At 38.2% G+C, this 26,104-nt stretch overlaps 1 protein-coding gene across 4 annotated transcripts in view; it reads left to right on the top strand.

Moving 5' to 3' along the window:
- SLC4A4 (solute carrier family 4 member 4) overlaps positions 1-26,104 on the top strand; it is a 357,043-nt gene that overhangs the window by 246,655 nt on the left and 84,284 nt on the right. For all 4 annotated transcript variants that reach the window (XM_032632939.1, XM_032632937.1, XM_032632936.1 and 1 more), the window contains exons 11-13: positions 393-506; positions 2,703-2,877; positions 22,466-22,599. In XM_032632939.1, the coding sequence (XP_032488830.1) occupies positions 393-506; positions 2,703-2,877; positions 22,466-22,599 (423 nt within the window). The remainder of the gene's footprint in view (positions 1-392; positions 507-2,702; positions 2,878-22,465; positions 22,600-26,104) is intronic.

The raw sequence follows: 26,104 nt of genomic DNA on the forward strand, positions 1-26,104 counted from the left end.
CATTGTAGAGATTTTTTTGGGTTGTTTCGGGGACTCCTTGTACATGTGGAAAGATTCGTTTACTCAAGATGACTCCCTGTAGATTTAAGAGGTTAAGAGATTGGATGAGATAATTGAGGAGAAGCCATTTTCTAGAAATCTGTGTTTTTCCAGGTGAAACTATTTCCCTCTTATACAACATACAAGTTATTCAACTTTCTGTTCATCCACTCATTTGTCTTGGCTCTCAACAGAACATTTCAAAAGTTGTTTGTTAGGATGGCAGCCGGAAATAATTATCTTTCTCCCAAAGGGTTTTCGGTCCATCTCTTTATCAGCTAGTGCAGGACTCAGCTAAGAGGCAGGTGAATGAAATAAACTAATCTTTTTTTGGGCTCTGTTGTCTTGCTTAGAAAGAATATGTACTCAGGTGGAGAAAATGTTCAGATGAACGGGGACACGCCCCATGATGGAGGCCATGGAGGAGGAGGACACGCGGATTGTGAGGAATTACAGCGCACTGGAAGGTAACTTATGGATTCGTCTGTCGTTCATGATGAGGTTCTCTTCCAATCTGAATTTACCTTCATCTTTCTGTCAGCATTTTATTCACCTGTTTGTACTTTTGTTTGGTCAGCCAGCACACATTTATGGTGTATCTGTTAGTCACAGGCACTTGGGATGCAGCAGTGAATGAAAGAAAAACCCCTTTCCTTATGGGTCTTACCTTGTAGTGGTAGGAGACAAACAATGAGCAAATAACGAAATGTGGATCTGGTTTTATGGGGCAAAATAAAGCAGAAGTAGGGAGTTTCTGTGATGGAAGAAAGGTATTAGGTATTACCATGAGTGAGGGGTGTTAGAGGGAAAGAGAGTTCGTGGGTGGGTGTTGCAGGAAGACTGAGTATTGTGCCAGTCTTCCCCACTTGGCTTTCATGATTCCCTCTCTCCCCGGTACATTTACTCAGAAGTGGGTAACATGTTACAGAAATGAGTAACTCCCAGGCTACCATCTCCTGGCCCTGCAGTGGGGAATTCCAGTTTCCCAGATCGCTTTGGTTAAGTCTCTTTACATTAGGATTTCCTTCATGGTTAGGTTTTCCATTTCATTTTGGGTTAACTGTAGTTTTAAGTAGGATACTCATTTATGAAGATATGGCTTTTTAAAAACACTGCAGATTTTTGGAAAACACAAAAGTAAGTCATTTTAATATGCAGTCAAATCTGAATGAAATTGTTATTTTCTTCCCCTGATGACCCACTTGTGTTTCTCTCCCAAATTAAGAGGACATTATTTCTCTCCTCTTCCATCTTAAAGAATAGAGAGTAGGGGCTTCCCTGGTGGCACAGTGGTTGAGAGTCCGCCTGCCGATACAGGGGACACGGGTTCGTGCCCCGGTCTGGGAAGATCCCACGTACCGCGGAGTGGCTGGGCCCGTGAGCCATGGCCACTGAGCCTGTGCGTCCGGAGCCTGTGCTCCGCAACGGGAGAGGCCACAACAGTGAGAGGCCCATGTACCGCAAAAGAAAAAAAAAAGAATAGAGAGTAGAACCTTCTCTTTCCCCCATTTTTTTTTCTGACTAGTTCTTTACAAACTATTTCCATTAGGAATATACTTTTCCTTTTATACAGATATAATTTTGGGGATTTAACTTTTTAATTTAATCAGACTGTTATTTCCTTCTTCCATATTTTACCTTCCCTAAGTGTATTGCATGTCTGCAGTATGCCTGGTACCATGCACAGCCCTGTGCATACCAAGAAAACTGAAACAGGGCACTGAGTGCAGCTAAGATAGACAGGCAATCCTGAGAAAACGTGATAGCCCCTAGTGAATGTCTGAGCTATGAATGGAGGGTCAAGACCTCAGAGGGCTGTTGAGCTCTGAGGGAGGGCATCATAGGCAGAAGGCACAGCATGGGAAAGGCTGAGTGAGGTTTGGTTCGGGGTGGGTGGGGGAGTGAGTTGACAGATGCATGAGTCAGCTGACTTGCTGACGAATGTGATGGGTCTCAGCTTGGGATGCTCTTCCATGACACACCTGCATGGTTCCCTTCCTTAATTCCTTCCAATCCTCACCCCAAAGTCACTTGCTTGGGAGGCCTGATCTGGCCACTCTAAATTTCAGGCATAGCACTCTAGCACTTAATAACCTGCTTCCCCACTTAATTTTTTCTTTGATGTTTTAGCACCATGCATTTTACTTATTTTGTTTCCCCCACGCAGAAAGTAACTCCATGAAGGTGGGTATTTTTTTCCTGTGTTGTTCACTGCTGTTTTTCCAGCACCCAGAATAGTGCTGGGCGTGTCACAGATGCCCAATAAACATTTGTGGAGTGAATGAATGAGTGAATGAATGAATGAGACTGGAAGGGAAGCTATGACAAGATTATAAAGGGCCTTATATGATCTGCTCACATGTTTGGATGTTTTTCTTCAGACAGTGAGAAATTTAATTCATCTACACAGTTCATTCTCGTCTAAAGACCAACTGTCTAGTCTTTAGGGAACGTGATGCCTAATTTGGTGACCAAAAAAGAGACAGAAGAAGATTTATTATTCACAGTCTTCTGGTTTTAATCTTAAGTAGTTGAAGAGTATCTTCTAATTCAAACATTTTAAATACAAATTCTTTGTGGTTAAATTATCTCTAAGTTATCTCTTGGTTAATTTGATGGTAATTTATTTTATGTTGTCACGTGTTTGCTTTCTCCCTATGCAGGTTCTGTGGTGGACTAATTAAGGACATAAAGAGGAAAGCACCATTTTTTGCCAGTGATTTTTATGATGCTTTAAATATTCAGGCTCTTTCAGCAATTCTCTTCATTTATCTGGCAACAGTAACTAATGCTATCACTTTTGGAGGACTGCTTGGGGATGCCACTGACAACATGCAGGTGGGTTTGGTTTGGGGAAAGACACAAATAGTACAGCCCAGATTGCCTTCCTCACCCCTACAGCTCAGCTAGAAGCAGATGGCCTTTCAGTTACTCAGCATGATTTTCTTTCTTTTGCTAGATGCTGCATTTTACTTTGCTTCTGGCCTGCTGCTGTATTTCCAGCATTTTAGTAATTACAAAAATAGCTTGATGAAATCTGGCTTGAGTCACAAGTGGGGAAAAGAAGGGAAGGAAATGAGGATACACAATTCTGTTTGGGCAAAAGCATATCAGCTGCTTTAGTTTTGTGCTGGGTATAAGGTTAAGATCTTCTATTACCTTGAGTGTGTGGACCATACTATTAAACTTGATGATATATCAAGTTTTGGGGAATGCCTGGTTAGCTTCCTTTTTCGTGTGAGCAAGCGATTGAGTGATTTGCTCAAGATTGGATTTACATCTCTATCGGTAGAGCTCAGCTTTAAGGAATAAAAGCTAGGTGTTGATTTTCCTATTCCTGAATCTGCCTCTCATTAAGCTGTGTAGACTCTAGCTTAACTTATTTTGTATAAACCACAATTTGTTGGTTACTTTGCAGGTGGCATTCACCCTCCTTTTGTATCAGTAATAGCTGAAGCTTTAGTTATAGAGAAGATATTTTAAATTCCCATAATCAGAAAAGTACGTACAAAACTTCTCTTAGTTGATCCAGTCATTAGGGAAAAATAGGTATTGTGCTAGGTGCTGAGTGAGTAGCGAGTGAAGCTGAAAACAACCGGATTCAAGCCCTTTTCAAACTCTGTCCTTCTATGTTACTACTTATTACTGTTTAACCTATGTGACATTCATAAGTGCTGCCAACCAGCTTATTTTTAAAAAAAAAATACAGCTGATTCCAAAGGATTGCTTTTCTTCTACTTCTGTTTTCTCCCCTGGGCACATTCATGTTTTAGATTTCTGCTTAAACACAAAATTAAGATGGAGACTCTCTATGACATCTATGTTGACCCAAGCAAAAAGGGAGACATTACTTTAAACAATTGTAATTTGTCTGTTAAGAGAGCTTTTATCTCTTAGCCTTTATCTACTGCTGTAAAGCATGTTACCCCTAAATCCAAGGCTTCAAACAACCATTTTATTATTCTCTCTCATGTTTTTGGTGGTTGGTGGACTCAGGTGGGTAGTTCTCTTGGGTCTTCATAGACTTGTGAGTGAGATGACAGCTGAGACTGGAGTTGCCTGAGGACTTCTTTAGTCACATGACTGGTGCCTATGCTGGGATGTCTGGTAGTTGGGGACTGAGGGTTCCCCACATGACTTTTCCTAGTTCGCATGTGAATGTGCACTCAGGATTCCTTCATTTTCTGATTTTCAAAGAGAGGTTGAAAATTCGAATGCTTACATGAAATCTGGTGATTCTTAAATATTGGCAACTGATTAACATTTTAAAAGTTACATTGTTCTGCCCAGAAAGCACATTCCCCAGGCATGGGGAATCGAAACCAAGCATGGTAGGACACAGAGATGAAGTATATGAAGAGGGTGTTTCCCACGTTTATTCCTCATTCATAAGACAAGAATGAATAAATTAAATTGTAACAGTGTTGTCAGAATGGTATTTTTTATAAAATCTGATCTGTATTCAAATTGGGCAGCTATTCTTCATCTAAATGAGAGCATAATGATAACTAAAGCACATCATTCAAAAGAACAAATGGAAAAGAAAGCATGGGAAAAGCACCTGGAGGCCAGCATGGAGAAGATAATACAGGCAGCCTCACATAAAGAAAATCAGACCTTCCTCCCCACAGATACATCAGAAATACATCTAAATGTGCAACTGCTCCTATAGTACACCCACTGAACGCTGGCAGAAGACCTCAGACCTCCCAAAAGGCAAGAAACTCCCCATGTGCCTGGCTGTGTGGATGAAAGGCTCTTGGTGCTCCAGCCAGGAGTCAGTGCTGTGCCTCTGAGGTGGGGGAGCCAACTTCAGGACACTGGTCCACAAGAGACCTCCCAGCTCCATGTAATATCAAACAGCGATCTCCAGAGATATCTCCAGAGATCTCCATCTCAACACCAACACCCAGCTTTACTCAACAACCAGCAAGCTACAGTGCTGGACACCCTATGCAAAACAGCTAGCAAGACAGGAACACAGCCCCATCCATTAGCAAAGAGGCTGCCTAAAATCATAATAAGGCCACAGACACCCCAAAACACACCACCAGACATGGACCTGCCCACCAGAAAGACAAGGTCCACCATCATCCACCAGAAGATAGGCACTAGTCCCCTTCACCAGGAAGCCTACACAAGCCACTAAACCAGCCTTACCCACTGGGGACAGACACAAAAAACAACGGGAACTACGAACGTGCAGCCAGTGAAAAGGGGACCCCAAACACAGTAAGATAAGCAAAATGAGAAGACAGAAAAACACACAGCAGATGAAGGAGCAAGGTGAAACCCCACCAGACCTAACAAATGAAGAGGAAATAGGCAGTCTACCTGAAAAAGAATTCAGGATAATGATAGTAAAGATGATCCAAAATCTTGGAAATAGAATAGAGAAAATGCAAGAAACACTTAACAAGGACCTAGAAGAACTAAAGAGGAAACAAGCAACAATGAACAACACAATAAATGAAATTAAAAATACTCTAGAAGGGATCAATAGCAGAATAACTGAGGCAGAAGAACGGATAAGTGACCTGGAAGATAAAATAGTGGAAATAACTACTGCAGAGCAGAATAAAGAAGAAAGAATGAAAAGAACTGAGGACAGTCTCAGAGTCCTTTGGGACAACATTAAAAGCACCAACATTCGAATTATAGGGGTCCCAGAAGAAGAAGAGAAAAAGAAAGGGACTGAGAAAATATTTGAAGAGATTAGAGTTGAAAACTTCCCTAATTCGGGAAAGGAAATAGTTAATCAAGTCCAGGAAGCACAGAGATTCCAATATAGGATAAATCCAAGGAGAAACACGCCAAGACACCTATTAATCAAACTATCAAAAATTAAATAAAAAGAAAACATATTAAAAGCAGCAAGGGAAAAACAACAAATAAAACACAAGGGAATCTCCATAGGGTTAACAGCTGATTTTTCAGCAGAAACTCTGCAAGCCAGAAGGGAGTGGCAGGGTATATATATATATATATATATATATATATATATATATATATGCATATATATTTTTTTTGGGGGGGGGCAGTACACGGGCCTCTCACTGTTGTGGCCTCTCCTGCTGTGGAGCACAGGCGCCGGACGTGCAGGCTCAGCGGCCATGGCTCACGGGCTTAGTCGCTCCGCGGCATATGGGATCTTCCTGGACCGGGGCACAAGCCCATGTCCCCTGCATTGGCAGGTGGACTCTCAACCACTGGGCCACCAGGGTAGCCCCAAGGCAGGACATATTAAAAGTGATGAAGAAGAAAAACGTACAACCAAGATTACTCTACCCAGCAAGGATCTCATTCAGATTTGATGGAGAAATTAATACCTTTACAGACAAGCAAAAGCTGAGAGAGTTCAGCACCACCAAACCAGCTTTACAACAAATGCTGAAGGAACTTCTCTAGGCAAGAAACACATGAGAAGGAAAAGACCTACAATAACAAACCCAAAACAATTAAGAAAATGGGAATAGGAACGTAGGTATTGGTAATTACCTTAAATGTAAATGGATTAAATGCTCCCACCAAAAGACACAGACTGGCTGAATGGATACAAAAACAAGACCTGTATATATGCTGTCTACAAGAGACCCACTTCAGACCTAGGGACACATACAGACTGAAAGGGAGGGGATGGAAAAAGATATTCCATGCAAATGGAAATCAAAAGAAAGCTAGAGTAGCAATTCTCATAGCAGACAAAATAGACTTTAAAATAAAGACTATTACAAGAGACAAGGAAGGACACTACATAATGATCAAGGGATCGATCCAAGAAGATATAACAATTGTAAATATTTATGCACCCAGCATAGGAGCACCTCAATACATAAGGCAAATAGTAACAGCCATAAAAGGGGAAATTGACAGTAACACAGTCATAGTAGGGGACTTTAACACCCCACTTTCACCAATGGACAGATCATCCAAAATGAAAATAAGTAAGGAAACACAAGCTTTAAATGATACATTAAACAAGATGGACTTAATTGCTATTTATAGGACATTCCATCCAAAAACAACAGAATACACATTTTTCTCAAGTGCTCATGGAACATTCTCCAGGATAGATCATATCTTGGGTCACAAATCAAGCCTAGGTAAATTTAAGAAAATTGAAATTGTATCAAGTATCTTTTCTGACCACAACGCTATGAGACTAGATATTAATTATAGGAAAAGATCTGTAAAAAACACATGGAGGCTAAACAATACACTACTTAATAACGAAGTGATCACTGAAGAAATCAAAGAGGAAATCAAAAAATACCTATAAACAAATGACAATGGAGACACGACGACACAAAACCTATGGAATGCAGCAAAAGCAGTTCTAAGAGGGAAGTTTATAACAATACAGTCCTACCTTAAGAAACAGGAAAATCTCAAACAACCTAACCTTGCACCTAAAGCAATTAGAGAAAGAACAAAAAAACCCCAAAGTTAGCAGAAGGAAAGAAATCATAAAGATCAGGTCAGAAATAAATGATAAATAAATGAAGGAAATGATAGCAAAGATCAATAAAACTGAATGCTGGCTCTTTGAGAAGATAAACAAAATTGATAAACCATTAACCAGACTCATGAAGAAAAAAAGGGAGAAGACTCAAATCAATAGAATTAGAAATGAAAAAGGAGAAGTAACAGCTGACACTGCAGAAATACAAAGGATCGTGAGAGATTACTACAAGCAACTCTATGCCAATAAAACAGACAACCTGGAAGAAATGGACAAATTCTTAGAAAAGCCCAACCTTCCGAGACTGAACCAGGAAGAAATAGAAAATATGAACAGACCAATCACAAGCACTGAAATTGAAACTGTGATTAAAAATCTTCCAAAAAACAAAAACCCAGGACCAGATGGCTTCACAGGCGAATTCTATCAAACATTAAAGAAGAGCTAACACCTATCCTTCTCAAACTCTTCCAAAATATAGCGGAGGGGGGAACACTCCAAAACTCATTCTGTGAGGCCACCATCACCCTGATAACAAAACCAGACATAGATGTCACAAAGAAGGAAACCTTAAGGCCAATATCACTGATGAACATAGATGCAAAAATCCTCAACAAAATACTACCAAATAGAATCCAACAGCACATTAAAAGGATCATACACCATGATCAAGTGGGGTTTATTCCAGGAATGCAAGGATTCTTCAATATACGCAAATCACCGTATTAACAAATTGAAGGATAAAAACCAAATGATCATCTCAATAGATGCAGAGAAAGCTTTCGACAAAATTAAACACCCATTTATGATAAAAACCCTGCAGAAAGTAGGCATAGAGGGAACTTTCCTCAACATAATAAAGGCCATATATGACAAACCCACAGCCAACATCGTCCTCAATGGTGAAAAACTGAAACCATTTCCACTAAGATCAGGAACAAGACAAGGTTGTCCACTCTCACCACTCTTATTCAACATAGTTTTGGAAGTTTTAGCCACAGCAATCAGAAAAGAAAAAGAAATAAAAGGAATCCAAAATGGAAAAAAAGAAGTAAAGCTGTCACTGTTTGCAGATGACATGATACTATACATAGAGAATCCTAAAGATTCTACCAGAAAACTACTAGAGCTAATCAATGAATTTGGTAAAGTAGCAGGATACAAAATTAATACACAGAAATCTCTAGCATTCCTATACACTAATGATGAAAAATCTGAAAGTGAAATCAAGAAAACACTCCCATTTACCATTGCAACAAAAAGAATAAAATATCTAGGATAAACCTACCTAAGGAGACAAAAGACCTGTATGCAGAAAATTATAAGACACTGATGAAAGAAATTAAGGATGATACGAATAGATGGAGAGATATACCATGTTCTTGGATTGGAAAAATCAACACTGTGAAAATGACTATACTACCCAAAGCAATCTACAGATCGAATGCAATCCCTATCAAACTACCACAGGCATTTTTCACAGAACTAGAACAAAAAGTTTCACAATTTGTATGGAAACACAGAAGACCCCGAATAGCCAAAGCAATCTTGAGAACGAAAAACGGAGCTGGAGGAATCAGGCTCCCTGACTTCAGACTGTACTACAGTAATCAAGACAGTATGTACTGGCACAAAAACAGAAATATAGATCAATGAAACAGGATAGAAAGCCCAGAGATAACCCCATGCACATATGGTCACCTTAACTTTGATAAAGGAGGTAAGAATATACAGTGGAGAAAAGACAGCCTCTTCAACAAGTGATGCTGGGAAAACTGGACAGCTACATGTAAAAGAATGAAATTAGAACACTCCCTATCACCATACACAAAAATAAACTCAAAATTGATTAAAGACCTAAATGTAAAGCCAGAAACTGTCAAACTCTTAGAGAAAAACATAGGCAGAGCACTCTATGTCATAAATCACAGCAAGATCTTTTTTGACCCACCTCCTAGAAAAATGGAAATAAAAACAAGAATAAACAAATGGGACCTAATGAAATTTAAAAGCTTTTGCACAGCAAAAGAAACCATAAACAAGATCAAAAGACAACCCTCAGAAAGGGAGAAAATATTTGCAAATGAAGCAATTGACAAAGGATTAATCTCCAAAATTTACAAGCAGCTCATGCAGCTCAATAACAAAAACATACAACCCAGTCGAAAAATGGGCAGAAGACCTAAATAGACATTTCTCCAAAGAAAACATACAGATTGCCAGCAAACACATGAAAGAATGCTCAACATCATTAATCATTAGAGAAAGGCAAATCAAAACTCCAGTAAGATATTATCTCACACCGGTCAGAATGGCCATGATCAAAAAAATCTACAAACAATAAATGCTGGAGAGGGTGTGGAGAAAAGGGAACACTCTTGCACTGTTGGTGGGAATGTAAATTGATACAGCCACTATGGGGAACGTATGGAGGTTCCTTAAAAAACTACAAATAGAACTACCATACGACCAAGCAATCCCACTACTGGGCATGTACCCTGAGAAAACCATAATTCAAAAAGAGTCATGTACCAGAATGTTCATTGCAGTTCTATTTACAATAGCCAGGACATGGAAGCAACCTAAGTGTCCATCATCGGATGAATGGATAAAGAAGATATGGCACATATATACAATGGAATATTAGCCATAAAAAGAAACAAAATTGAGTTATTTGTATTGAGGTGGATGGACCTAGAGACTGTCATTCAGAGTGAAGTAAGTCAGAAAGAGAAAAACAAATACCGTATGCTGACACATATATGGAATCTAAGAAAAAAAAAGTCATGAAGAACCTAGGGGTAAGACGGGAATAAAGACACAGATCTACTAGAGAATGGACTTGAGGATATGGGGAGGGGGAAGGGTAAGCTGTGACAAAGTGAGAGTGGCATGGACATGTATATATACTACCAAACATAAAATAGATAGCTAGTGGGAAGCAGCTGCATAGCACAGGGAGATTAGCTCCGTGGTTTGTGACCACCTAGAGCGGTGGGATAGGGAGGGTGGGAGGGAGGGAGAAGCAAGAGGGAAGAGATATGGAAACATATATATATGTATAACTGATTCACTTTGTTATAAAGCAGAAACTAACCATTGTAAAGCAATTATACTCCAATAAAGATCTTTAAAAAAATCAAAGAATGATGTGATTTTGAGAGGGCGGCAAGAACAAAACCTCCTTCTGTCTTTCAGAATATAGAGAGACTTTTTGTGAAGATAGTTTTTCAACACATTTTTTTTCAAAGATGTTCTCATTGAGACAGAGGCAGTATGACACTTCTTATGTGTTAGTTTATCACCTTTTAAAGCTGAATTTAACTCCTTTTCAATTTCATAAGACTTAGCTTTAAAACACTGCATCTGAGACAGGAAGAAATCTGTTAAAGTCTATTGGTGATCCTTCCTGGTGAATTAATTTCCGTATGAGTGAGTTCTGTAAAGTAAAGGATTCTGTTGTGTAACGTGTATAATTACTGTGGGTTTTTCCTCTGTGATAAGTGTTATGGGAAAGGCGTTGCTAGTGTAGTAAGCTGTTTTCTGGGTTCTCAAGATTTTAGGAGAAATATAAATGCATTCAGTGTGTCAAGATGTCCATTAAAATGACCTTTGGCTGGATGTTACTCCTGGGAGTTGACTTAATTCAAAGTATCTAATTCAAACCTATGAGGACAATTTGCTAGACATAGTTTGGTCATTTTATTAATAGGTTTTGTAACCTCCATTGATAGTTTCACTGAAACTGTGAATTCATTATTTTAAATGTTTCTCTGAATGAAAATAGTGATGGACATATTTTCCTTTCATTTCTGAAGACTTTTTTCTTTAAGAAATACATTGATGAAATGCTACAATTTGATATTCAGTGAGTGGCAGAAACACTGAAAAACAGGGATAAAAAATTAATGACCGTTAATAGATATTTGTTGAACTGAGTACTCTATTATCAGTTTCTTTAGGGTGGAATAATGCTATTAGTAAATGGGTTCATAGATCCAAGTGCTGAGTTTATAGATCTAAAATAATATATATAAATATAAATGGACTAGTGTGTGCACACATACCTAGCTCAATAGTTACATAGGAATTTTACATATCCTAGTATTTAAATATGGAAAAATTTTACCTATAGTCATCAAATTAGGTTTTCCTGCAATGGTAGATGACTTAGATTGGTGTATCTGTTGGTTTTATCTATTTTGAAGACCAGGGAATAAGGTGAATTAGTATGTTGAAGGGTATCTCAAAACTGAAAGGGGGGCTTCCCTGGTGGCGCAGTGGTTGAGAGTCCGCCTGCCGATGCTGGGGACGCAGGTTCATGCCCCGGTCCGGAAGGTCCCACATGCCTTGGAGTGGCTGGGCCCGTGAGCCATGGCCACTGAGCCTGCGCGTCCGGAGCCTGTGCTCCGCAACAGGAGAGGCCACAGCAGTGAGAGGCCCGCGTACCAAAAAGAAAAAGAAAAAAAAAAAACAAAACTGAAAGTGTGTACTTTAACATACAGCGGTGTTTTTTTTTTTTTTGTCTTGTTTTTTTATGGACGTATAGTTGATTTACAATGTTGTTTTAGTTTCTGGTGTATAGCAAAGTGATTCAGTGTTTCAGTTTTATATATGTATATACATTTTTCATATTGTTTTCCATTATGGTTTATTATAGGATATTGAATATAGTTCCCTGTGCTATACAGTAGGTCCTTGTTGTTTATTTTATATATAGTGGTTTGTATCTGCTAGTTCCAAATTCCTAATTTATTCCTCTCCCACCCTACCCCCCTTCAGTAACCACAAGTCTGTTTCTGTTTTGTAAACAAGTTCATTCATGTCATATTTTAGATTCCACATATAAGTGATATTATATGGTATTTGTCTTTCTCTTTCTGACTTACTTCACTTTGTATGATAATCTCTAGGTCCATCCATGTTGCTGAAAATGGTGTTGTTTCATTCTTTTTTATGGCTGAGTAGTATTCTATTGTGTATATGTACCACATCTTCTTTATCCATTCATCTGTCAGCGGACATTTAGGTTGCTTTCGTGTCTTGGCTATTGTAAATAGTGCTGCTGTGAACATTGGGGTGCAGCTATCTTTTTGAATTATAGTTTTCTCTGACTATATGCCCAGGAGTGGGATTGCTGGATCATATGTCAACTCTATTTTTCGTTTTTTGAGGAACTTGCAAACTGTTTTCCATAGCGGCCGCACCAATTTACAATCCCACCAACAGCGTAGGAGCGTTTCCTGTTCTCCACGTCCTCTCCAGCATTTTTTACTTATAGACTTTTTAATGATGGCCATTCTGACCAGTGTGAGTTGATACCCCATTGTAGTTTTGATTTGCATTTCTCTAGTAATTCGTGTTGTTGAACATCTTTTCATGGGCCTGTTGGCCATCTGTATAACACGCACAGAGGTTCTGATGCTCTGGCGGTAGATGTCTTCTTGACTTGGACACCAGGACAACAAAATATTTTGTGGATTTGGTGCTGAGACCCAGGTTATTATTTCACAGGTCTAAGGCAGAGGTTGGTTCATTCCTTTGCAAATATTTATTGAGTGTCTACCATGTGCCAGACACTATTTTAAGTGCTGGGGATACAGATAACATGACCAAAATAAGTAAGAATCCCTATTCTGATGGTATTTACAATCTAGAGTGTTGATTCTGATGGTATTTACAATCTAGAGTGTTGATAAAGCAATCTTTTTTATACCCCCCAGAGATACCAGTAGTGGTTTGTAGTGGGCTTAATTAGGGGGGTGAATTTGACTTTCTAAACATTAGGTCGAGACTAAGCAGAAAAGCATTGGCACAGCCTGAAATAATCTTAAATTATATCACGTCTTCATAAATGTGACAGTGGGTTATTCTCAAAAGCACGGACAGCTCAAATGAGTCAACTGAGAACAGTGTCCTTGCTTTTAAAGGCAGGCAGCTCAGAGATGGTTCACATAGCCTTTATTTTGAGGCTACAAATAGACATGGGTGCTGGGTAGAAGCATGTTGTGAAAACACAAATGAGTCACTGCACTGGTGTTGTTTAAGCAAACTCTTCTGCCAACTTCTGTTCAGGAGGTCTTGCCTGCTCAGAGATAGGAATTTACATTTAAGTGTTCATTTCAGAGCAGAAGTATATATATTATATATATGCACATATATGTAATTAGTATACACACATATATTCTGAGTCATATTTGTATATTATGTATTTAATTATATATTATAATAAAAGATATTTAATAATCATACATATATATGTAATCATTACATATATATGTAATGATATATGTATCACACATTATATGTGTGTGTTTGTATATATACATATACACACACCTCTTTAGAAGCAGATTTTGGGAGCCCCATGGATCATTTCCCATGGAACTGTGTTCAAAATAAAACAGTTGAGGCTACAGTGGCTCCAAATATAATCAAATTATAATGGTAACATAGATAACTGTATGTATTTTTCAGCTTTCCACATACATTTGGGCCATCATGCTTCTCTGAGAGGACTCTGAGTCTTCCAGTGTGGGTATGCATGGATTCCTTGTTAAGTGTGGGCAGCCTGGGCTTCTGGGAGTAACTGAACTGCTTTGCCAAGAGTTGACCTTATATTTGTCTGAGATCTATCCCTGGCTTGTAATTGTTCCCTGTTCTTAGAGTTAAAGACAAAGGACCAGAGCATAGGCTTTCTGAGGTCTGAGAACTGTGCAGTTCTCTTACTGTCCTTTTCAGTAAGTCCCACTGTAATAATCCTCTGTTCCCCTTGCCATACTGTCAAGTAAACAAGGGCTTTTATCTTCACTGTCCTAAAAACATGTCTTTTTCACAACTAAACTCTCTGTGACCATGCATGCGAACTCATTGCATTATATTTCTACTACTCTTGGTTGTCCTATTCATTTAGATGCTTTAAATTGTTAAATGTTGATTTAACAAATATTTATGGATAGCTTAGTCTATGGGTTAGATACTGATATAAGGAACAGTTTTTTGATGCTTTATAGCAAGTCTTTATGTTGTTTAAAAATTCTTCTTTTGAGCTTCATGGAACGCAGAAAAGTGCTTTACTTTAAATCGACATTGTTGATTGTGAATTACTGAGAACAGTCTAGAGGGAAGACTGAGTGAAGAAAGTCATTTAAATTTTTTTCAGGAGTAAATATAATCCTATTTTCACAAACCTTTTAGTAAAAGAATACAGTAAGATTTTTAGAATTGTGTGAGTTTTGTGATATTTATGGAGCCTAACAGAGCACATTTTAAGGGAACTTGTTTCATAATAAGGAACATTTATAAATATAAATTTGGCATCTCCAAATTTGAGACTTTATTTTAACATACTGCTGTGCTGAGAATATTTGATCAATCTACTCAAGATGCAAATGTATCATTTCTTATTTATATATGATATTCCTTGATAAGATAAATACTTCTTTGTAACAGCAGGATTAAAGCAGCTGATAATTGCTTTACTACATGAGGGACTGTACAATAATTTCACCTTACCCGAATATTGCACTTTGGAACCAAAGTGCATTTCTTCCTTGAAGTGGAAATAGAAGGTGACACGTTATTCTGTACCAGAAACATGTTCTAGTTTCAAAAAGTTAGGTAGGATAGTCTGTTGGAATGATCCAATTAGGTTGCTGTGGTAAGAAAAAATAAATGTGTATTCAATGACAAAGTAAAGGGTGCTGCACTGCTTACTCCAACGGATATTGGTCATCCTTTTCCCTGGAAGGAACTTTAACTTTAGATAATTTACTTCATTTTATTTACAAGTTTTGAATTAAACCTGTTTGATTGAAGGGTAAATAATTTTTTTATCAAATTTCATTTGCCAGAAACCTTTTTGGTTGTTTTTTTAATTAAGACCTTTGTCAACTCTGTTTTCTTGGTGATCAGAAAATGATAGTCATTTGGGCAGCAGTGGAGATCCCAAATGATGCTAAATTCTAAAATTATTTTGTGTTTAGCTTGAAATTATTTTGAAGTAGCTTTATTTTTAATGAGATGTAATTATACATTGTGGAAAATTCAAACAATACAGTAACACTGCATAGATAATTTTGCTCTTAAATCCATCACCCAGAAATAACCATTATTAACCTTTTCATGAATATCTTTCCGTATGTCTTGCAATGCATGTGTAAACAGATAGATCAGTGTACAGGATTTATGTAAATGAGATCATATGTGATCATATACATGACTAGCATTTCATGGAAGTCTTTCCACTTCAATACGATCTTGAACATCATTTTTAACTGCTGCATCTATTTATACACATGATGTGTGTGCTATAATCTGTTTAATAAATTCTCTATTAGTAGACTTTCAGTTTTTTCATTTGTAAACAAACTTGGTGCTTAACCACATTTTCATTCTTCTTAATTACCTCCTTAGAGCAAATTCCTAGCAGCATGTGATTGCAGGATATACCTATTTTATTTTTGTTATTTATTTCAGATTACACTCCACAAAGGTTATACCAATTTATACTTCTCCCAGTAATGACAAGAGTGCTGGCTTGCTCACACTCTTGCAAGAACAGGATTTGTCTCATATTCTCATTTTTGTCATTCTGTGGCTTGAAAAAATGATGGCTCATTCATATTCAATTTAAATTTCTTTGATTTTTAGTGAGAGTTAATATCCTTACACGCTTTCTTGCTTACCTATGCATCTTTATATTTGTACTCTTGGAATAGTTTCCTTTTGGGCATTCTTTTTTCTTTTCTTTTTCTCATTGACTTATAAGAACTCTTTGTATAATAAGGATATTTTCCCTTTGCTTGTCAGAAATATCACAGATACATTTTCGCCCAGGTCTGCCATATCTTTTAACCTTATTTATGATTTCTTTTGCTGTGAAGATTTCAATTCTTCTGTAGTCAAAATCTTCAGTCTTTTACAGTTTCTTATATTCGTGATGTATTTAGAGAGGTTTCCCCACCCCAAGATTAGAAAAATATTTGCCCACATATCTTAGTTCTTTTATGTTTTCATTTACATTTTTTATCCATCTGGAATTGATTTTTGTGTAAGGTTATACTGGTATTTGATGTTTGGACGCTTCAGATGATCTAGATACATATTCACAGCTCTTCAAACAAAACAGTATTTTAAAGCCTCCCTTACTTGCTCATCTATTTTCTTGGACTTGGAATTGAAGCTCTTTGGTAAAGATTTTGGCTCATACTTTTCTTCAAGCAGAGAGATAATTCATCTTTCAAGTCTTCCCTCTTTTTGCTGTTCCTGCTGGGCAGTGTAAACAGAAATCCTGTTTATGACAACAAAGCACTTTCAGGCAGAGAAGATGGCACACTAAGGACTTGGCAGCTGTGATCTGTCAGGACAGAAATCATTGATTTATAGTCTGTAGCTACACAGGTAAAGTAAAAAATGAGGGTTGTATATCCAGTCTTCTTCCCTAGTATACATGAATGGTCTGTGTAACCACCGATCATTAACCATGCTAGCAGGTGGTTCTTATTTTGATAGAGGAAGGGAGGTTGCTTGAATGGCTGCACCTTAGATTTGGACCATATGAGAATCACCTGGGGAACTTTGAAAAACTGTGAATTCCCCAGACCTGATCTTCGGAGATCCTGATTTAATTGTTCAAAGTAGAGATAAAGAACGTTTTGTTTGTTTATTTTTTAAAACTCCAAAAAACAAAGCAAAAAAAAAAAACCTTCTCAGATAATTCTCCTGTGACTCAAATTTAATTTAGATACTTGCATCATCTCTCCACTTATTTTTGATCATTGGCTAATTTATGTCGGGGATCTGACATCAAAATTCCTATAGGTAATTCAGATTTGTCTGCTTATTTCCAGTGGCCATGTTTAAATGGCATTAGGCTGCATCATTTTTCTTGGCTAAATTTCAGATTCAAAAACTCATCTAGAGAAGTTTAATTAATCAACATTCTACACAGTTTGAATAGATTACAACCAACACGTGCCGAAATTTCTTTTTATGGTTAGAAGACAATTTTTTTAAAAAGGCTTGAAATATGGCGGTAGTGTTGGTGAATATTTTAGCATTTATTGCCACCAAAATATTTTTTTTCTCAAGTTTTACTTGGTTGAAAATTGTCAAAAAAATAGAAAATCTTTTGTTTTTTAAGGCAGTTTTGCATTTGGATTAATTATTAATCCAAGTAATACATTTCTTAATAAGAAGGACATAAAACAACAAAGGTCATTCTTTAGTGTTATATGAAGATACTAAAGATACTAAATTGCCATAAAGTCAAAGTAGACAGCATAAATTTTTAACGTTTTATCATTTTGAATGTGTTTGCTTTGTGTTAGCCATGACAGGCATGATGGCCCTGGCAGACCTTGTCACAAGTAGCTCAAAGACAAAATGCTGGTGTTACCAATCATGGTTGGATTTTTTTTTTCCTAAAGAACCTTGCTCCTATGGTCAGATTTCTTTTATGCTTGATTTTTCTATTATGAGACTTGGGTTGATTTTCTTGGCTCTTTAGTAAGACAAGGACCATCTTTGGTTTAACATCATACCCTCACGTGAGCAGAAAAATGTTCATAAATTGTTTTAGATGTGGATTTTGACTTCACTGCTGTAAAGTAAAACTGTTTTGTTTCATTGTAGTTGATTCCATGTGTTTAGTAACACAAGGAATGAAAAGAAGCAACAAAATCAATGGCTGTAGCCATCGCCCTCTAAGGCTTCTGTTGAGTTGGAGTTTTGCTCTGCGAAACACTGTGAATCTATAAAGAGGCTTTTCTCCCCCTTTTCCTCTGAGGACTGATCTTCATCTTTTCATATCACTCCTTTTGACTGTCACTCTCCATCTCCTTCCTCCTTTGAAGGACAGAGAAGTAATAAAGGCAGACTGGGAAGAAGGAGATGAGAAACAGGAAGAGAAGGGAACCAGCATCTTATTGCATCTTTACTTTATTCTTAGGTCTTTCTATAGTATGGTCATATTCAGTCCAAATAATTATCCTGTGAAATAGCCATTGATTTTATAGTGGAGAGAGTTAGGATTTAGAGAGGTTGATAACTGGTGGAGCTGAGATTTAAACTCAGATATCCCTGAGTCCAAGACCTGCTCTTTGTGCTGAAACACCTGGAAGAGACCTAGTTCAGCCTCCTCATCTCATATCTAGAGATACATTATGTATATATTGCTGTTCATCAAAAACATATCTATCAATGACTGTGCTAAGCACTTGACACACATTATCTAATCTAATATTCACACGGATGGTATGAGGCATGGAGAGGTTAAGTAACTTGCTTAAGTCATCAGTGGAGTAAACGATAGAGTCTAGATATCAACTTGAGGTGGTCTGACCCCACAGTCCATTGTTATACTGAACTGCCTTGATGTTTTTCTCCTACATGAAGAAATCAAAATGGACAGAAGTTAAGTGACATTCCCAAGATCATCAGCTCTTTGGTGACAGAACAGAGTCTAGACTCTGGGTCTCCTGAGGGCCAGTTGTTAGCTCTTTCTTCTGTTCCACAGTGGACATCACCTAATTGGAAATGGAATAAAATAAAAGCCAAATCCAAATGGAGCTGGAGTGCTTTGTGGCACCTGATTCTGCCACCCCTCAGAGCTCAGCCATCTACATTCTCATGAATTGCTAGGAAGTTTGTTCCTCTGTGGGAAATCAGGTGTAGAAGTGTCTTTATGAGCTATAGCTATTAAAAATACACACATCCACACATTATTTCCTTTTTTATATTAGTGAACACTGACTATAATAAATCAGAAGAGGGGTTTTTGATAGTTCACTTTGTAAATTGCTTTAAATTCTAGTTACAGTTAAAGTTATTCATTTCATGAGATTATTTTTTTTAATTTCTGTACTGTCAAGAGCAACATGTCAAAATGTGGTGAAAATAGTTCTTTTCTCAAAAACACTGGAAACATCTCTGAGTTTAAGCAAGTTTCCAGTGCAATGTGTATAATAAATCACCTGTCTCTGTTTTAAGATTGTCAGTAACAGGCTTCCCTGGTGGCACAGTGGTTGAGAGTCCACCTGCAGATGCAGGGGACAAGGGTTCGTGCCCCGGTCCGGGAAGATCCCACATGCCGCGGAGCGGCTGGGCCCGTGAGCCATGGCCGCTGAGCCTGTGCGTCCGGAGCCTGTGCTTCGCAACGGGAGAGGCCACAACAGTGAGAGGCCCGCGTACCGCAAAAAAATAAATAATAATAAAAATAATATAAAGTAAAATTGTCAGTAACAGAATGGAAACTGTAGCACTTACCAAAGGAGCAAGTACTAAAATAAAAGTACTCTACTTTTTTAACAGTCACATGACTTCCACAAATCAAAGCCGTTTTCTGGAAGAGATGAGTTGTTATCTTTACTGAATGAGCAGTGATGGCTGTTAGCCTTTGATAAGCAGGATGTAGGGTGTGATTTGGGCGTCTTCTTGGATTCCTTTAGTGTTTCCTGGGTGCTTGCAGAGCATGTGGTGGGATAGTGTATAGCATGGTGGGAGGGAGAGAAACGTGGATGACACCAGAGACCCTGCCCTGGCCCCTCACGTCAGACCAAGTAGAGAATTCTTAACCTTGCATTCCTCCTTTCTTCATTCGTGTTCTCTCTTACACTCAGGCTGTGCTGTAATTTGATCCTGCAGTAGTGATGAGAAATAGTCACTCCTCCATGCTTGATAGAGAATGATGCAGTGAAACTTTGCCTATCACGTGTCCCTAGAGTGTGGCTTGTCCTGCCACGCAGAGCCTTCCAGTCCCTACCCTTTCATGTCACACACACTAAAATAAGTCATGAAAAAGAAAGATAAATGATAAAGACATAAAAAGCCCAATGTCAATGCACAGGAGGTAAAAAACTGCAAGTCTAAGAAAATCCCAGCCGAAGGTATACCTTTTCTCTTTGCCAAGGGTGTGGTAGTAGTTGGGCAGGTAACCATACTCCAAAGACTTGTGCCACAGTGAGTGTGGATTTGTTCATATCATTTAACCCCCTGAAACTCAGTATCTTCACGGATAAGAGATCAAGACTAATACTATTTTGGGGGCACAGGGGAGCCTCTTTCTCTCTCTCTGCATAAAGGCAGCCTGTTTCTTTTAGCCTTGCTTGTTATTCTGCTTGCTGCCCCCCTGAGGAAGAATGAGCTGGACACAGTGATTATGTGTGGAATGGCTATAAAATAACGAGATGGCACCATTCAAACATGCAGTGGAGTTCACAAGTATATAAATGGGGTCCACTTACGAGACTCACCTGCCAGACTTCAGACCTAGACACTGAGGACGAAAGTAGTTGTACTGAGTTGTTTACAAAGTGTCTGCTCACTGTGTGGGGAGCCAGTCTTATTACTTGTCAATTCTAGCTTTTTTGCGCCATCCCAACCCCATTATTACATAATGCTGTGCTAAAGGATTTTTCCCTGTTTTCCCAATTGAATCCTACCCTTAAGAGGAGGATATACTATTGCTAATGTCATTCTAAAGAAAATATTGCTGGCTTTGAAGCCATGTAAAAAATATTTCAATATTTTGACATTTTTCTTTAATTTGTTCAGTCTTTAGTGATGCATTCTTTTAGTGTATGCAGTATCTTCAAGGTGAAAAGATTTAACTTCTTTGTTAGTAATTTTTGGAAAATATGTATCCTATTGCTTATGCTTTTTTTGCGGGGCATGGGGTGGGGATATGCATGTGTTACAGAATATATTTCTTCCCCTTGATGTTTGATCTTTGAATGAAGGGTTCTTGTTAGCCTAAAAAACAAAAATTCAAGTAATCATTATAATAAGGTTCTCCTAGGATGACCTTTGAGTGGGGATAGCACTTAGTTTAGTTCTGTAAGTTGATTTTAAAAAACCAATTTCTTTATCATACTTTTGTGTATATTATATGATATTTTATATATGTATATATGTATATATGTGTGTATATACATATATACACACACACATATATATATATATATATATATATATACACACACACATATAAATTGTTTGTTCTTGTTATGCTAAAGGGAAATAATAGGTTGTTTCTCAGAGATACACCTTCAGGGACATGTGGCCACAAAGGTTTAGTTATTCGTGTCCCCGTGCATTTATTTCCTCTAAAGTAGCTCTTGAAGCTCTTGTATAAGTTTACATTGGACACTGAATATGTACTAAGAAATTTTGTTTGGAATTGGTGTCTTAGAGATTGCAAGGTAGAAGGCAAATCATTTTTTTGTCTCCTCTTTGCTCCCTCTTCACTAAAAAAGCTTTTCTCTGTAGAAAATAGCTTTTATGCATAAAATGTAGCTACTTGGGCTTCCCTGGTGGCGCAGTGGTTGAGAGTCCGCCTGCCGGTGCAGGGGACACGGATTCGTGCCCCGGTCCGGGAGGATCCCACGTGCCGCAGAGCGGCTGGGCCCGTGGGCCATGGCCGTTGGGCCTGCGCGTCCGGAGCCTGTGCTCCACGGCGGGGGGAGGCCACAACGGTGAGAGGCCCACATACTGCCAAAAAAAAAAGTAGCTACTTATAAGTACCTGCTATGTGCAAGGTGAAATCTGGTTAAAACAAACACTGAAAGTAACCACAGAGAGAAAAATGCCACCAAAAGTACTAAATCACTTCTTCGCACATGGTGGGATTTTATAATACAATTTTATGTACAGAAGCTTCAATTAATATTTTTAAAAGTAGATCAGAGTCACCCTTTGCCTTCTGCAATCAACCGCTAGTCATTACAGTCATTATAGTTCTTTGGAGCAGTTCAGCCCTTGGAGTAGGCAGGAATGAGTACATCGCATGTATGGTGAAATAAAAGGTAATATTCATATTGGTAAGAATCTTTATTCTTTATGTTTGATATGTTTACGATAGCCATCATAATAGCATATTCACGTGGCTTCATTCCCCTAGTGACATCACACATGAAAAGAAAACAAGGCAAGTTTCTTTTAACACCTATATTTTCTTTCTATTAGGGCGTGTTGGAGAGTTTCCTGGGCACCGCTGTCTCTGGAGCCGTCTTTTGCCTCTTCGCTGGTCAACCACTCACTATTTTGAGCAGCACAGGACCTGTTCTAGTTTTTGAGAGGCTTCTATTTAATTTCAGCAAGTATGTATATACATATCTAACTATAAATTAGAATTGTTTAATTGTGGACCATTCGTAGTCTAGGTAGAGCACAGAGTAGTAATTAGGCATAACAGAATACGAGAATTGTAAGATTTGGAGGTTGAAAAGCCCTTAGAGATTAAGTCCTCCAGCACGTGTTTACGTTTGCTTCAGCTGAGGCTGCGATGTTCTGTTACCTCTTGCCTTCCCCCATGATTCTCTGCCTTGTTGTCCTGCTTTGTGCCTCTGGAAGCTGGCCGCTGTGGACTGCAGCACTCAGGCTCCTTTGCCCTCTGGCTTCCTGCAGAGCCCCAGGAACACAGGCAGGCAGAGAGGTCAGGGCGTGTCTGCTTCCCACCTCACTGCCTCTGCTTCACCAGGCAGTCTGGCAGTGTGCCTGTGTCCTCTGAGTGTAGCCCCTGTCAGGTGGCTCCTCCCCCCTGCCTCTGGCCCTCACCAGGCTCTGGTGACTCTTACTTCCTTGGCCTTTTCAAGCTAGGGGTCAGAAATGGCTTCCTGATATTGCTAGTCCCTGAGTACTTGCCATTTTTTTTGTTATTCATACCTCTGTAAATAGTCCGTGTGTTAAGTTTTCCTCAGAATCGCATTGGAGATTGGCTTCTGTTTCCTGCCATGATCCCGACTGACACACTAGAGAAATGAAGTGGCTTGTTCAAGGTCACGTGGCTCGTCTGTGAAAGAGACTGGGTGTTCCTGTGGTCCACTGCTCCTAACCCCCATTCCAGCGTTCTTAACTAAAGATACATTTCTAGACTCAAATGAGTAACAACTAACACTTATTGAGTGCTGACCATGTACCAAGTATTGTCCTAAGCACATTACAGGCACTCCCTCATTTATTTTTTGTAGCAGTCCTATGAGGTAGGGACTGTCTCCTGTTTTATAGATGAGACAGCAGGCATGGAGTGGATAAGCAAACTGCTGAAGGTTGCATCACCAGTCGTTGGCAGGGCTGGGATTTGAATTCCTGCTTTCTGACTCCAGAGCCTACGCCTTTTATGGAATCACTAGACGTTACTACTGGGCATGACAGTTGTGATACCAGTATTTTCTTTTAGAAGTTGATGGATCATTTTAAGAAGGGGAAAATTGAGTTAAGCAAATTATCCAAGTGACCACAATAGCACACAAATAGTTTCAAAATCAGATTGGGAATTCTGGTCTCTTTCTAATGAACTTAATATGTCTGAGAGAGAATTGCCTTTACTGGCAGATTTCAATACCCAGACAGATGGCAGAATTTCATACGACTTGCTAACATTCCTTGTTGGAATTTAAATATACTTCTATTGTTATACATTTCTAGGATTTTAATATTAGAAATGTCATTACCTACTTAATGCCTCATGGACATAAAGACTCATATAATGCCTTTGAAACTGTGTGTGCCATCAAAAAAGATCACAAGAGAGGAGGGGATGAGAATTTGAAATGAGTGTTTTGAGAACTGGGTTGAAAAGAAAAGCAAGGGTCTTTCAAGAATTCAAAGTCCCAAATTTTAAATAGTGTTATGTTTTCTGTAGATCATTACTACAAATCACTCCATCAATTCTCAGAAGACCATTGGAAAGAATTCTGCTCATGTCAGTTTATAGAAAGAGTCAAACAGTTTATATATATTTAAGAAAATATTGTGGGAGACAAGAAAGCCTTTGTGGAAAGATTAAACAGGCATGTACTATAAACAGGAACAAACATGTGCAACCTTTGCAGAAAGATTTATTGGATGCAATGTGATCAGAGCCTTAATCTACAGAAAATGTTTGCATCATGGTTTGCTTTAGATAATTGTAGGATAGAGATTATTTCCTTTCACTAAGAAAGTTCCTTTCTCACTTTCCCTTCTGTTTCATCATATTTGGAAACTTAAACATAGTTTCAAGTGATTTATTTTCAAATGGTTGTAAAGCAACAAGAAACATTTGAGAAACTGTGTTTTAAATCCATCACTGGGCAACATGTGACACTTATGTGGCAAACCTTATTCTTTAATTCACAATACTATATCATTTGCTTACATATCATAACAGCAATGCTAACATTTTATACAGATACAGAGTATTTGTTTAGATCACTGTTTCCCAAAGTGTGTTTCATCATTTACTAGTTTCATTAGATGCCCCATGAAAAAACAACTTCTGTGATCCCGGTAAGTCTGGGAAGTGCTGTACATTATATTATATCCCCCTCTTGGTCATTCACTTTACACTTCAGCGTAGTGAGGGATCTGAGAAGTCGTTCAGTAAAGAAACTGTTTTGCCCTGATTTCCCCCATCATATTTTACCTTTTTTTTTTTTTTTTGGGAGAAATAGGTAAATCCTTGTTTTATGAGTTCAGTGGACTCAAACAGTAACTCCACATAATCCACAGATTTATCTCTGACTTGGAATACAGGTTTTAATATTTGCCCTATAAACTGGGGAATCATAAAGGCATATGAATGATATGCTGTCACCTTTTAAAATTAGTAACAGAATGAAGGAATAGCTCACAGCTTTGCAGAGAACATGTAGTTTTGTTTCCCCAGTTCTGCTGTCTCTTTTGCACTATTTTTACACGTTTATCCCAATAATAGAGAATTAGATTCCTTTTCCTTTTCTTCAGGAAGGATCTGAAGGAGGTTTTAACAGTGTTCTAAGCCACTTAGAAACTTCATAATTAAAGTTGGATTTTAGCCTGTATAATTGTCATTTGGTCATTTAATAATTTCTTTCTTATATTCTATGAACAGTTTACTTTTGGCCTTCAAATTATGATTTTCTTCTATTCAGTTCCTGGATTTAATCATTTAGTTTAGGGAGTTTATTTGTCAGTGGCTGATTTCTGAAGCATGCTTCAAATGTGAGTTCTTCAGTTTGTCTGTACTCTTGGGTTTATGCTGCTCAAAACTATCACTTAAAATCTCTAGAAACACTGAGTGTTACCAAAAGGATATGCGCCCATTTTCTCCTTCTCACTCACTATAGCTTCTTTGGTCTCTACTATCATTTCCTTTTTAGAGCTTGTAACTTTTTATAACTTAACTGCTATTTAAACTTGGCACCAAGGGGACTGCTAGTCTTATTGGATGTAACATTGCCTTTTATTGTAGTCATTACTGTTGATCGGCTTGTTTAAAGAAGTTCCTCATCTTTTATTCCTCTTTCTTCTTGCTGCTGTAAACATATCACTTTCCTAACTAATGGAGTGATTGGTATTAGTGATTTTATTTGGGTTATTCTTACAGAGCCAGTCTGGGAGTATTGAAGTATTTTAGAGGAGCTATTTTGGCATATTGTTCAGGTCCTAAGATTTAAGTTTATACATGCATTTGTTTCCCCTTTGTATTCAGACTGATAGTGTTCCTGACCATTAGCTGGTGATTAGATTTATTTCTCCTCCTGTTTGTAAACATCAATTTTGTAAACAACCATTAGCATTCTTAGAACAAATTAAGATGGCTCTAACTTTCATCTTGTTAGGGAAGCAAAACTAGATAATTGT

Source organism: Phocoena sinus, chromosome 5 (genome assembly GCF_008692025.1).
Source record: "Phocoena sinus isolate mPhoSin1 chromosome 5, mPhoSin1.pri, whole genome shotgun sequence".
Taxonomy (NCBI): Eukaryota; Metazoa; Chordata; class Mammalia; order Artiodactyla; family Phocoenidae; genus Phocoena; species Phocoena sinus.